At 43.4% G+C, this 14,841-nt stretch overlaps 1 protein-coding gene across 2 annotated transcripts in view; it reads right to left on the minus strand.

Annotated features, from left to right (window-relative positions):
- The window catches only part of pappaa (pregnancy-associated plasma protein A, pappalysin 1a), a 91,238-nt gene that overhangs the window by 41,210 nt on the left and 35,187 nt on the right, over positions 1–14,841 (minus strand). For both annotated transcript variants that reach the window (XM_058065038.1, XM_058065037.1), the window contains exons 8-10: positions 8,973–9,101; positions 7,527–7,618; positions 5,838–6,034 (exon numbers count right to left, since the gene is read on the minus strand). In XM_058065038.1, coding sequence (XP_057921021.1) covers positions 5,838–6,034; positions 7,527–7,618; positions 8,973–9,101 — 418 coding nt within the window. The remainder of the gene's footprint in view (positions 1–5,837; positions 6,035–7,526; positions 7,619–8,972; positions 9,102–14,841) is intronic.

The raw sequence follows: 14,841 nt of genomic DNA on the forward strand, positions 1-14,841 counted from the left end.
AGGGGGAAAAAGGAACGCCATCCCAGAGGTTTTCTTTTTAATGTTACCACACGCTTATGTCACTGGCACGCTGCCTGACGAGGTCTGTGCGGTTTGAGGGAATGTTGGCGAAGGGAGGCCGTGCCAGAGGAGCTGGCTTTCCTCTCCCGCTGAAAGCAAGCAGCTTGGCTACTGTTGGCTTTTTTTGTGTGTGCGTGTGTCGGAAATGTGAGTATGTGCTCCGCAGTAGCCTTTATGCAGGAACTTCCGCTTGCTTTTTTTGGGTGCTGCAGGACAAAAGTGGGCCACCTATTTTCTTCCTCGGCTTTTCATAGCCATTTGTTTGCTTGTCTATTTTGTCTGGATTGCACACAAAGCCTCCAGGCAGCGTTTGGTGAAGGTCTACCTTCAAGTGATCCTGGATGCACGTGAAGTCACGTCGGCAGTTTTGGAACCGTTCCCATGGAAATATTAATATTCATCCAGGTTATTGTTTACTCAGGGATTCGAATCGGCGGCAAATTGACTAGAAGACGGACTATCTTCTCATCGGTTCTCTCATCGGCCTATCCCAGCTGATTTGAGGGCGAGAGGCGGGGTACAACCTGGACTGCTGGCCAGCCAATCACAGGGCACATATAGACAAACAACCATTGAGTGGCTAATTAAGCTTTTTGGGGGATGTGGGAGGAAATCCAGCAAGAACCTACGTACACGCCTACGGAAGAACACGCAAACTCCACACATGCATGCCCAAAAGGAGAATATAAATTATGGTAATGGTAGTAATTCATTTGAACATGCATCAGATTACAATTGAATGCATCACATAATCAGTTCACAGTTCCACATGTCCAAAAGGAGTAGGAAGAAGCAAAGCTTATTAAATCCTACCCCTCCATCTGGTACTTTTACAATCAGTAACTGTTACATTTGTTCACTTCCTGCTTTCCTAATATTCATTCATTCATTCATTCATTTTCTACCGCTTTTTCCTCACAAGGATCGCGGGGGTGCTGGAGCCTATCCCAGCTGTCTTCGGGTGAGAGGCGGGGTACACCCTGGACTGGTCGCCAGCCAATCACAGGGCACATATAGACAAACAACCATTCACACTCACATTCATACCTATGGACAATTTGGAGTGGCCAATTAACCTAGCATGTTTTTGGAATGTGGGAGGAAACCGGAGTACCCGGAGAAAACCCACGCATGCACGGGGAGAACATGCAAACTCCACACAGAGATGGCCAAGGGTGGAATTGAACCCTGGTCTCCTAGCTGTGAGGTCTGCGCGCTAACCACTCATCCGCCGTGCCGCCCGCTTTCCTAATATAATAAAATAAAATTATTCCAGAATACTTTGAGATTAAAAAAAAAACTGTTACAGAACATATGTCCAAGTCGGCAGGTCTGGAATTAAAAAAAAAAAAGTTCTGCATGTTTGCCTACGTGTTGTTTGTCCTTGTTTTTCGCCGACTTTACGTGACAATATGGCATTTTATCCCATCCGCATCCTCCTCAGGACAGATGAACTTCATATAGAAACACTTTCTGACAGCGTGAGAGAACTCAAATGTTATCCCCTTCTGTCGCTTATGTATAATTAAAGGTAACGTTCTCGAGGGGCGCCCGAGGGGTTGCGTCAGAGATTGCCTGGGCAGCAAACATCTCAGGAGAAATCACCTGCCTTGCTGCCTCATCTTAAATTTGAATGCACACGAGCCTCAAAGCTATACATGCAAACTATACACAGCAAAGGCATACATTCGTCATCGGGGTTGCTATATTCCAGTGTACGCTGGGAGGAGGACATTGTGTTCTGCTCCTTGAACACAACGCTACAACATGTCATTCCCCTGTGGAGCTGTTCTATAACCTTGCATGGTGTGTTTGAGTGCGTCTTTGCTAACAATACAAACCACCTTAACTCAAAAGGTAGACACACAAGATACTGGTTTCGACATCATCTGTTTAAGGATATCCATATAAGGGCATTTTACGAACAAGAGCCTCCCACTAGCGTTTTGACTGCAGCTTTTATTCAGTGACGTTATTGGTTTCCACCAAAAACAGCAAGGACTGTCAGTCAAACTAATTCCGCTTACAACCACTAACCCCATCTGTGCCTCCATCTGTCAGCAAGTCTGACTCCCTGCATTATTCTCGATGCCATTTCAAATGCATCATTCCGTCCTTCATTCACAAATACCAACCTCTCCTGAATATTGCCCTTTAATCACCTCTTGGCTTTTACTTTCAGCAGGTACAGTTAGATTAACTGGTACTTAAAGGGCCGGTACAGAACGTCTTTAACATTACGTAACAGACTGTACCAATCACATCAACAGGGAGAGGACCAAATTAGACTATTAGCTTATTAGTCTATACCCCCCCCCCCCCCCCCCAACATGTGCAGTAAAGTGGTGTTAGTCCAACATAAATATCAAATATTGAATATATTTTAGCGTGCAGACCTCACAGCTAGGAGACCAAGGTTCAATTCCACTCTCGGCCATCTCTGTGTGGAGTTTGCATGTTCCCCCGTGCATGAGTGGGTTTTCTCCGGGTACTCCGGTTTCCTCCCACATTCCAAAAACATGCTAGGTTAATTGGAGACTCCAAATTGTCCATAGGTATGAATGTGAGTGTGAATGGTTGTTTGTCTATGTGTGCCCTGTGATTGGCTGGCGACCAGTCCAGGGTGTACCCCGCCTCTCGCCCGAAGACAGCTGGGATAGGCTCCAGCAACCCCTGTGACCCTTGTGAGGATAAGCGGTAGAAAATGAATGAGTTCTCCCTCGATTTTGTGTGGAAGTGGTAACTTTTTGGCTTCTTATTTTGTCTTTCCCAACCCTCGGCTATCTCTGTGTGGAGTTTGCATGTTCTCCCCGTGCGTGCGTAGGTTTTTTCCGGGTACTCCGGTTTCCTCCCACATTCCAAAAACATGCTAGTTTAATTGGCGACTCCAAATTGTCCATAGGTATGAATGTGAGTGTGAATGGTTGTTTGTCTATATGTGCCCTGTGATTGGCTGGCCACCAGTCCAGGGTGTACCCCGCCTCTCGCCCGAAGACAGCTGGGATAGGCTCCAGCACCCCCGCAACCCTTGTGAGGAAAAAGCGGAAAAAAATGAATGAATATATTTTAATAAGATGACTTTAAAAGTGCATCCATCCATTCTTTTTCTATGCCGCTTATCCTCACTAGGGTCGCGGGAATGCTGGAGCCTATCCCAGCTGAAGTCAAGCGAGAGACGGGGTAGACACTGGACTGGTAAGGTCTTAACTGAATTAGTTGGGACTTTGATAAGTTGTCTCTGCACCATTGTGTGTCCTCGGCGATGCTCAGCTGCACGAATAAAGACGCAAGCTATCACGTCAAACTTCAATAATTAAGATAAAGGGATGTGATCCCTCATCGATTCGGTTGCTTTAAAGTCAAAAATGTTGAACAAACATACTCCGACACACACACACACACACACACTGCAGTGGAGATTTCGTGCCGAGACACCATCTTCTTTTCTCCTCAAGTGCCTTCTTGTGCTGTTGTTGCCTTTCTTGCATCCGTAAAGATTCCTATCACAGCTGCCCGCCTCGGCTGCTCGCTTTTTTGCCGAGACACACACACACACACGGCATCAACACTGTACTGACGGGACATCAAACGCAACTGATCCACAAAAGCCCACGACGGGACTTGTTTACTAGATGGGAGGGAAATGATGTCCCATCCTCAACAAGCTCATTCAGAATATAAAAAGACAAAAAGGAAAACGTGCCGTCCCGTATCAGGACATCTCTCTGCAGGCGTTTATCAAAGAGCTTTGAAATGAATCCACATGGGATGAAGCGAGCTATTAACAGGACAGGTGACGTGGTGGAGGGAAAAAGAGAAAAAGAGCCCGTTTTTCAAGTGGCGCTCATCCACCAGGTAGAAGAGAGACGGATAGAACCCGAACACCCAATGGTTGTCCGTCATACGAAAACAAACATGATACATGGAGAGGGAGGCAGGGAGCGTTTTCACCCAGCTTTGGAATTACCTTCATTTTTAGTCAATTTACTGTACTGGGATTAGAATGAATTCCAATCTGTGAAACAGAGCAGGATCCCAGACTTTGGGAAACAGTTTTCCAACCTGACAAGGAGCACAAACACATCTCCAAGATGACGAGCGCTGTGCTGAGGGAGCTACGTCTCCTCCGGACCTGAACCTAAACGAGCACCTGAACGCAACCTCAATGGGAGGGATGGAAGCTGGAGGAGTGCAAGTTGTGTAACATCTACCAGCTTCACCAGTGAAGAAGATTCCAGTAAGAACCAGTGCAGCTCTGGTGAATTCCATGCCCAAGAGCATTAAGGCTCTCCTAGATAACAATTCATTTACTCATTCATTTTCTACCGCTTTTTCCTCACGAGGGTCGCGGGGGTTCTGGAGCCTATCCCAGCTGTCTTTGGGCGAGAGGGGTACACCCTGGACTGGTGGCCAGCCAATCACAGGGCACATATAGACAAACAACCATTCACACTCACATTCATACCTATGGACAATTTGGAGTCGCCAATTAACCTAGCATGTTTTTGGAATGTGGGAGGAAACCGGAGTACCCGGAGAATGCACAAGGAGAACATGCAAACTCCACACAGAGATGGCTGAGGGTGGAATTGAATACTGGTCTCCTCGCTGTGAGGTCTGCGCGCTAACCACTAGACCGCTGTGCCGCCCCTAGATAAAAATGTTCACACTAATTATTGACACTTTAAACAACATGTATTGCCAAGTATTGATACAATGATGGGCGGCACGGCCGATGAATGGTTAGCGCACAGACCTCACAGCTAGGAGACCAGGGTTCAATTCCACCCTCGGCCATCTCTGTGTGGAGTTTGCATGTTCTCCCCGTGCATGCGAGGGTTTTCTCCGGGTACTCCGGTTTCCTCCCACATTCCAAAAACATGCTAGGTTAATTGGCGACTCCAAATTGTCCATAGGTATGAATGTGAGTGTGAATGGTTGTTTGTCTATATGTGCCTTGTGATTGGCTGGCAACCAGTCCAGGGTGTACCCCGCCTCTCGCCCGAAGACAGCTGGGATAGGCTCCAGCACCCCCCTTGTGAGGAAAAAACGGTAGAAAATGAATGAATGAATGATACAATGATACAACAGGATGCATAGTGCCTCCTCGGAACTTTCATGTACTACGTGCATACAATGTACTATTACTTGAGAAGTTACTGCCACATTGAATAGCGTGGAATCCCTGTTTGGTTGGGACACACTGGAGAGGCTGGACAATAAGGAGAATGCGTAAGGAGCCCAAGGAGATGGTTTTATGTCCTACATTTCAACACTACCTCCACAGCACGTCAGGCTTTTGTGTCTACTTGATGTATGCGTCAAAGTAATGATTTGTGCCATCGGTCCCTCTTTTCCACGTCGCAGCGGCAACAGATCAATGCTTCCGCCACTCTCGGGTGGAATCAATGGCGTCTTGTCCCGTCTTGAAGAAGCATTACTTTAATGAGAGCGGCAAATTTATGCATCCGTCACAAACGGGAGTAGGCGGGGGGAATCTAATTAAATGCCCCAATCTTTGAAATGACTTAACTGGCAAAGCGGCAAAAGGAGATGTTTGGGGGAGGGGGAAATGACGTCATTTATGGATTAAAATAAGACGGTTGGTTGATAGAGCAGAACACGCTGCATCTTACATTTTTAATACAATTCATTATTTATATTTAATCTATTTTCCCTATGTATTGTTTTCATTGTGTATAACATAAAACGTCTTGTCAATGGAACGGTCTTGCATGTCCCAAACCAAGACCGTTACCACAGGATATCAGGCCTACCTTGGTAACAGCAGGGTATCCAGCAGCCACCTCACCCGAGCAGTATGGTTTCTTCTCATGTGAAACATCTACACTGGAGGCCCACTGGTCCAGGAAACCACTCGGGGTGTAGAGCCCGCAGTCTCGAACGCCAATCTCTCTTTCAAAGTCCTCGCAAATGCCGTCACCATCGTAGTAGTAGCACATGCTTGGCTCCTCTGCAGCAGACAAGAGAAGACATGAACCTCTCATCACTACGGTGGACCATATCTCTATTCAAGATGTGGAGCGAGACAACATAGGAAAGAAACAACAGGAATGAATTATAAGTGGAGAGTGATAACACAAGGGAGAAGAATGCCAAGAAGATAAGCCAATCAGTCATTTTTGCAGACATCCCACCCGTGGTTCTGGTCTGGAACTGGAGGCCTGTGGTGCTTGGAGGAGAAAAGGCCACACTTGCTCCCAGTCTAAAGTTGTATCAGACGGCAGGCTTCCATTACAAGGGGGGGGGGGGGGGGGTGCTCTGTGCCAAGACGGCCAGGGCCTCCTTCCCAAAATTCCAGCCCTCCAAGAGCATGGCCAAAAAAACCAAAGGGGCTACCGAGGGGGCATACCGAACAGAAGGAAACAGCAAGACGGAGACAAGAGGAAGCTCAGGAAAAGACTTACAAGGACTAAAAAACCGAACCAAAAGTGACAGTTCCAAAAAGCAGACCCGTAACCAGCAAGACAAGGGGAACATTGAGGGAACCAAATATGGAACCGAAACAAAAACTGCTGCAACCAAAAGTCAGTAAACTGAAACTGAAAGTTAATGTAATCAAAGAGCTATGGTTATGAAAAATAGTTGGTAGAGTAGCAGGGATGGAATCACTTTCAAGTTGGATACATGGACCAGCCAGGACACCTCTTATAATATCTGCTAATGGATCAAGCTAATAACTTTTAGCACTTTTAGTGAATTGGTCTCACCAAATTTCCACAGTGGAACCTCTAAATGTCGTACATTCTCAACCAGTTCAAACTATCCAAACTTGGAATTCTTAGCATTCCAAAATTCAGCATTCCTGAATTGCAATTTTTTTCCACAATCCTGCATTTTCCATTGCAAAATGAACAGAGTGGTTTGACTTTAGAAGTCCCCCAGTATGGATGGATACATGACTACCTTTAATGTGTAGCAGCATAATAATAATAATAATAATAATAAAAATGGCAAAGTCAATCAAACAGCACATCTGTAGAGGGAGCGGAGGGAGCAGGCAGAATGTGCCATCGCTATATTGTCCAAATTGTGCGCATGACTACAAAAACACACATACATACCCCCCTCGGTGGAAAAACAGCACGGCCGATGCAGCCAGCCAACAATCCGACAATTCACAGAGGCTCCTGCATGCATGTGCGTGCTTGCATGTTGCATACAAGCAGAAACGCACATGCGCGGTCACAACAGGGGCAGACAGACGTGGTGAAAGGCGGGAGAGGTTTTTATAAGGGGGGGCGGATTGGAGCAGGAGAGCACAGGAAAATCATCCATCTATTGGTGAAGAAGAATGTCGGATATGCCAGTTGCTCAACTATGTAAAATAAGATGAGTCACCCTTTAGGAAGCATAATGATTTCCAGACTGGTTAAAAGAAGGGCAAGGCTCTCCGGGTGTTTGAGAGTGGATGGACTTGAAAATATCAACATTCATTGGCTTACCGACGCAGTTGAAGAAAGCCTCTTTCTTGCACTGACTGGAGCATCCATCGCCATTCATGGAATTCATGTCGTCGCACTCCTCTCCTTTGGAACTAACACATCAGGAGGCGGTTAAGGAAACATCCAGACGGAGACATGCCAAACAACATACAACACGTCATGGCGGCGCTCTCTGTATATACACAGGCCATAACACAACCACTAGGAAAACATTGTTCAATTAAAACCAAAACAGAGGTTTTGGGCTCTCTTTAGATGAACTTTTAAAAACCAAGTTACACTTGGTGGCATGAATTGGATGGTAAAATCATTATAACGGCCACAATTGTTGGAACAATCCTAAAAATTATGACAATATGTAAATATTAGGGTTGGGCGCTACGGACCTTAGCATATATAATGATATTTTTGGGATGTATCATGATATGATGATACAAAGATATGATGATATAACTATAAAAGCAATCTTCACTTGTTGAATCTACTGCAAAAAAGGTCAGTAAGGATAATTCATAATACTGCCTACAGAGAACATACTAACTCCTTATTTCTAAAATCACAAATACTTCAACTTGTTGATATAGTTCATCTTCAAACAGCTAAAATAATGCATAAGGCTAAAAATAACCAATTAGCTAAAAATGTCATCCAATACTTCTCTACAAGAGAAGGAGAAGGAGAAATATGATCTCAGGGAAGAACTACATTTGAAACACTTATATGCTAGGACTACGTTAAAATGCCATAGCATTTCAGTATGTGGAATCAAACTATGGAATGGATTGAGTAAGTCATGATGTACTATATGTAGCACTATTTTGACAGTTCCTATGGTACCCATTATGTCATTGTATGGTCATATCACCTCATACTTCAGTACGTGACAAAAAAAATAAAAATAACAAAATAAATTATATTAGGAAAGCAGGAAGTGAACAAATGTAACCGTTACTGATTGTAAAAGTACCAGATGGAGGGGTAGGATTTAATAAGCTTTGCTTCTTCCTACTCCTTTTGGACATGTGGAACTGTGAACTGATTATGTGATGCATTCAATTGTAATCTGATGCATGTTCAAATGAAATAAAACCATTACTGAATATATTTTTTTCACTCAGAACCCTGTAAAACATTCCTTGCATTAAAGCTGTGAAATACAACACAGTGAAAATACACTCATAGAGCCGTGTTTTGCAATTTTTCCGTTTGGAACAGTCGGCTCGGAGTAGCGTGTTTTTAACTTCAAACTGCAAAAAAGACACCCAAACAAATTAGTCAGACATTCAAACAGCAATGAAAGAACGAAAGGTCTCTTGGCAACAAGAAAACCAGACAGTGAGGTATTTGTGGTGCCCCGTCCTATGGATCGGACCAACAATCAAGTAGGTGGGCATGTTTCCACAAATGTTCACCTCATACTGCATCTCCTATCTAAGTCGGAGTTACCTCTGGATCCGTCCATCCCCACAATAGGCTGCCCCAAGTTCATGCACCAGAGGTGGGGAAGGCTGGCTCTCGCTGCGGCTGGAGATGGTTTGGACCTGATAGGTGTACACCACATGCGGCTCCACATCCCTGGAGAGACAGGAGAAGACGGCGAGATCACAAACATGTTTACAAATTTCAGGGAAACAGGAAGTCTCGGAGAGAAGTCAGAGAGAGAACCACAAAATAGAAAAAGATTACAGACTGATGTGAAGATACTTGGACGAGTCTGGAGGAAAAGTGAGGAGCGCTCGGGGGAGCGCCGTGTGTTGTGGGCAGCCTACACGTCCACCAGCCAAAACACAGAAATCAACACAAGGTTCGCTACCCCCCCTGCGTGTGCGTACTCTTATCGCAGCGGGTTAAAAAACCATCATGATGCATTCACACGGTGGAATGGTCGGGATTATTGAGGACTACTCACTTCGCAGGTGAATGTCGCCATGATGGTTTTTTGAGTCGGCATGATAAGGAAGACTGAAAACAAAAGGTCTTAAAGGAAAAAAAAAACAATAACTTCAATGAGAAAACGCAAAAATTAGAAACAACCCAAAAGAAAAACGAAAATACGACTAAAGGTACACGCTGTAAATAAAAAATTAGGCGGACAAGTGTAAAATTGGAAATGATGGTGCTGTCATGGTTCTGTCGTAGAAAATAACACTTTATTATATTATATTATTTATATAACAATTGCTAATTATTCGGTTTCCTTCTAGTTGTTTCTCATAAAGTTTAGTCAGAATTTGTAGTTTGGATGACACCGTTTCTCATTTTTGGGAGGATTCACAGGATTTCCAAAAACTGATGGGGCTACTCAGTAACAAAATAGCATAATAATAATAATAATAATAATACATTTTATTTGTATAGCGCTTTTCAAAATACTCAGATACTTTACAGAAGAATGGAGTTGAATAAAAGCAAGTAAACAGAGTAAAAGATACATTAAAATACAACATTCATTCATTAATACACAGTTAAAACATGAGAAAACGCGGGGGGGGGGGGCACAACAGTCAGGTATAAAAAGTTAGACATTAAAAACAGATTTAAACAGGTGGGTTTTTAGTTGTTTTATCAAAAAGACATTACTACTACTGTGTAAAAACTGATTTAGACTCAATTTTCTTATATGATCCCTTCTCTGTTTGCCAACTATTTTGATTAGATTAGATACAACTTTATTGATCCCTTGGGTGTGTGCCCTCTGGGAAATTAAGGTACCAGTAGCAGCAACATCGTATATGTTATACAAAACAATGGTAATAGCAGCACAGGACCAGTAAGCGGAGAAGCAGCCCATTGCTGAACAGGCTGGTCTGCACCCTGATGGCGGTCTGCAAAGGGCGGCTGGCATCGTCTGTGGTTGCCAGCAGTTTGTCTCTACATCCGTCACTGGGGGAGTCCAGCTCCCTGCCAATCACAGAACCAGCCTTGTCGAGCCTGAAGGAGTCCTCTCTGCGGAGTTGGAGCGCCTGTGTTGCTGATCACCGTATCAACCGTCTGTCCGTGAGGTCGCTGGAGATCCAGGACCTCAGACAGCGGTCCACTCATGCATCTTGATGTTGCTGTCCTCCAGCTTCTGTCAGAGTTCTTGGCCTCCTTGAGACAGCGCTTCACCCCCCTGCTGGGATGTTTTTTACCGCCTTGGCTCCCAAAAGCCGCCTTCTTCTTGTGTTATCCACGGTTTGTTACTAGAGGAGCACAGAGCAGTCTTGGGGGGAGAGTAAGTTGAGGTAATCCATCAGAGTGTCAGCCTCTAGATGTCCTCATCCTGTGGGTTCAACAGCACCTCCCAGTCTGGGGCTTCGAAGCCGTCTCTCGACGCATCCTTCACTGCAGGAAAACATTTTCTGAAGACGTGTTTCTGTATGTTGCCTTTGAACTAGGGGGTGTATTATGGTTGAAGGTGGACCAGGATGTGATCCAACTTCCCTGATCCCTATCCCATGTCCAAGTCTTCATCCCTAATTGACTTTTAGCATACAGTAGGTCAAATGTCCTGTCTCTCTTTGTGGGACAGTCAACAGCCAGCTGTGACTTACAGGCGATGGCTGCGTCGGCGTTTGGTAAAATGTAAACAGCTCACGATAATATGGCAGAATATAATATTTGGACTAACTACTAATATCGCAGTGATAAACATAAACACAACACAAATGAGGCCAGTGTGTTAAAAAAAATGTTTCAACTTGGAAAAAGTGTTTCAGGCATGTATTATTGTTTTTTAAGACAATCCTGTCTCCTGCATTCTATTCGCCCAACAATTGTGGTGAATTATTAATATTTCTATGGATTTGACAAATGCGTATGCTGTAAAATTCTGTAAAACAATCAGTGTGTCAAAAAAAATGGCGTCAGCCATGTTTTGCTGTGGTTGTTTTTAAAGGTATCCTGTTTCTTGAGTTCTATTCACCAGATATGATCTATTATTCATATTTCTCTGGATGCTAAATACTGGAAAATGTAAAATCATCAGGCTACTGTGTTAGACCCGGAAAGTGCAGTAGGTGTGTATTGCTATTTTTTTAAAAGGATCCTGTCTCCTGCGTTCTATTCGCCCAGCTATTTTGATGAATTACTAATAATTCTATGGGTTTGATAAATGCATATGTTGGAAAATTCTGTAAAACAATCAGTCTTGTGTGTAAAAAAAAATGCTTAGCTATGTCTGGCTGTGTTATTTTTCCTGGGTTTCTTAGTCATTTGCCAACTATTTTGATATATTGCTAATATTTCAGTGTGACAAATGCATACGGTAGAAGATGTTGACCCGGTCTACTGTCTAACTGCTCACAGTTTCCGACTCAGTCGGTCTATATTTTGTCTATATTATTGAATACATAACAGAGATGGATATATACTGTATATGTTTTGTTTAATCATCACAACAGTATACATGGCTGGGTGGGCAGCGTTTGTAAATTAGGCCAAATAGGGCCTATGGATACAGTAGATTGTTTCATGTGGACCATCAAGTGTTTTTTTTCTAGAAATGGAATATCCTATGCAGAGCCATGCAGTTCCAACAAGATGTAGTTAATGTTTAAATGTGTAACAGACTTTTGGGTACATTATGACATCCCATCTCAGCCTCATTCAACACATACCAGTGAAGTTAACGAGTGTCTGTACTATAAAAATATGAAGTTTCACACTGAAAAATGATGTTGTGCTATTAAAACAGTATGCTTCACCCCCAGGACCCTCCCTCTATGCATCAGCATGTCCTGTTCTGCTGTATAGACGTGTGGCGGCGACACTCAAGTCGGAATTAGTTCGGCATCTGGAAAAGTCAAGCTGAGGGTGACTTTGAGGCAAGTAAAAAAAAACAAAAAAAAAACAGAGATTAAGTGCCAAAAACGAAATAACAAGCATAAGCCAACACAGTGACACAGGCTTAAAAAAAAAACAAAAAAAAAGTACGGTCCCTAAAACCGCAGGTTTCCGGTTTTAATTCAAGATTCGTGTCCACACTGATCAGCTTCTGTGATGCCCAGAAGCTTTTCCAACAATACAACACAAGTCAGATGCCCACTGGGTCATGACTCACATCCTGGCTTTGACCACAGGCAGCCAGCGCCACCTCCATCACAATCTATGATAGCCACTGTGGCTAGCAACGCTTCACACGCACACTAAACTATAATCACTTGGATGAGTCAATCAGAGAGTCCCACAGAAATGACCACAATACATCCTGTCCTGGCAACATGGAAGAGTTGATGGAAGACAAACAGGGAAACAATAGGCTGTAGCCAATGCGGTTTTGTCAAGTTGAAGTCTTTATTTCACGGTCTTTGACTGGAATTACTGAGAGTACAGATTGACTGTGGGATTGTGATTGTGCTTGGGAATTTTGGCCTTCCAGAATCTCCTAAAAGTGAGTCCACCCCTGACATTTCACCAAGCATTTTATTCGACAGTATCTTTCATTCATTCATTTTCTACCGCTTTTTCCTCATGAAGGTCGCGGGGGGTGCTGGAGCCAATCACAGGGCACATATAGACAGACAACCATTCACACTCACATACATACCTATGGACAATTTAGAGTCGCCAATTAACCTAGCATGTTTTTGGAGTGTGGGAGGAAACCGGAGTACCCGGAGAAAACCCACGCATGCACTGGGAGAACATGCAAACTCCACACAGAGATGGCCGAGAGTGGAATTGAACCCTGGTCTCCTAGCTGTGAGGTCTGCGCGCTAACCACTAGATCGCCGTGCCGCCCCTCGACAGTATCTTCTCCAGGGAAAATGCCATTATTACAAAATTGATCTTGCATCTAGCATAGATTCACCGTCTCACCGTTATTGCCTGAATAGAATGCACCTCCGAGTGAACGTGTCCAAACTGTCCAAGGTGTTTATTTAGTGTCAGCACCATTGTTATCTACCTTCATATCTACCTTCATCAGTTATCATCACCTTCAGCTGTTTCGTCCTCGTGGAAGTCACCACAGCGGCACAGGTTGTTCCTTACAGGCTTCCTACCGGTTTGACATTTCAAAACTCCACACTTTTCCCAGACTCCAAAAATAGATGTGTATCATTGCAACAAAAATCAGTGTACCAACCATTACGCGATTATCCATTTAATCAACAGCTATTTTGGTATTTAATTTTTTTTTTTAAATGTAAACATTCTCTTATTTCAGCCTCTTAAAAGCAGACCTAATAAAATATAAGATGTTGTGGGCAGGGGTGTCCAAAATGTGGTGCAGTGTCCATTTAAGGCCAGCATTTTATTGACCCTGGCCACAGTCTAAAAATAGAATTACGCAAGAAAACCATAAAAACAACAGCAAAAATTAAAAAATATGACTCATTTTCTGACAATAATTTTTAGGCCACAATGTCTGTGGGTTGACTCGTTTTCAGTCCAATTTTCAATCCAAGTTTCATTTTCGCGATAATAACTTTTGTGATATACTGTAGTACTATAAATACAAATCTGATTGAATATCCCATAAGAAAAGCACAGCCTTACTGATTAGAGGCTCTGGTGCAGTCGGCTCGTACTACAAAAAGACAGGTTGAAGTTGTGATGAAGCAAGCATGGCAGGTTTATTTATATACTGTACTGTAAAGTGCAGGCTATTGGAAGGCAAATACATTACACAGAAATAAAGATAATATGACAAGTCCATCAACTGCTGTAGCGTATTCATGCAACCGTAGTAAAAAGATCCCGGTTTCTAACCTGGAATAGCACTTCAACGAGGCTTTGCTGTTGCTGAAAAATTACATTTTGCACTGTTGGATTAGGGATGTTCTAAGTAGACTTTGGTAATAGTAATGGTTTTATTTCATTTGAACATGCATCAGATTACAATTGAATGCATCCCATAATCAGTTCACAGTTCCACATGTCCAAAAGGAGTAGGAAGAAGCAAAGCTTATTAAATCCTACCCCTCCATCTGGTACTTTTACAATCAGTAACTGTTACATTTGTTCACTTCCTGCTTTCCTAATATAGTTTAAGTTTTTTTTTTTTTTGTCACGTACCGAAGTACGAGGTGATATGACCATACAATGACATAATGAGTACCATAGTAACTGTCAATATAGTGAATATAGTGACCATCGAAATGCAAAAAGAGACATTTCTTGCAAACGAGCATGAAACTGAAACGGGCTGTTCATCAGCTTTTGAAAAGTTTAAGACCGCAGCCCTTAAAAGCCAAAATCTTGGAAAATGTAAGACGCAGTAAGACACTTGAAATTTCTTAAAACAAAAAAGTCAAGTGGTCAACCCAAGAAAACCTTACTGGCCTTGAACCGGAGGGTCCCATTGGCTGTCGGTCAAGACACAGAACAATCC

The sequence above is a fragment of the Doryrhamphus excisus genome, chromosome 2 (genome assembly GCF_030265055.1).
Source record: "Doryrhamphus excisus isolate RoL2022-K1 chromosome 2, RoL_Dexc_1.0, whole genome shotgun sequence".
NCBI classification, from domain to species: domain Eukaryota; kingdom Metazoa; phylum Chordata; class Actinopteri; order Syngnathiformes; family Syngnathidae; genus Doryrhamphus; species Doryrhamphus excisus.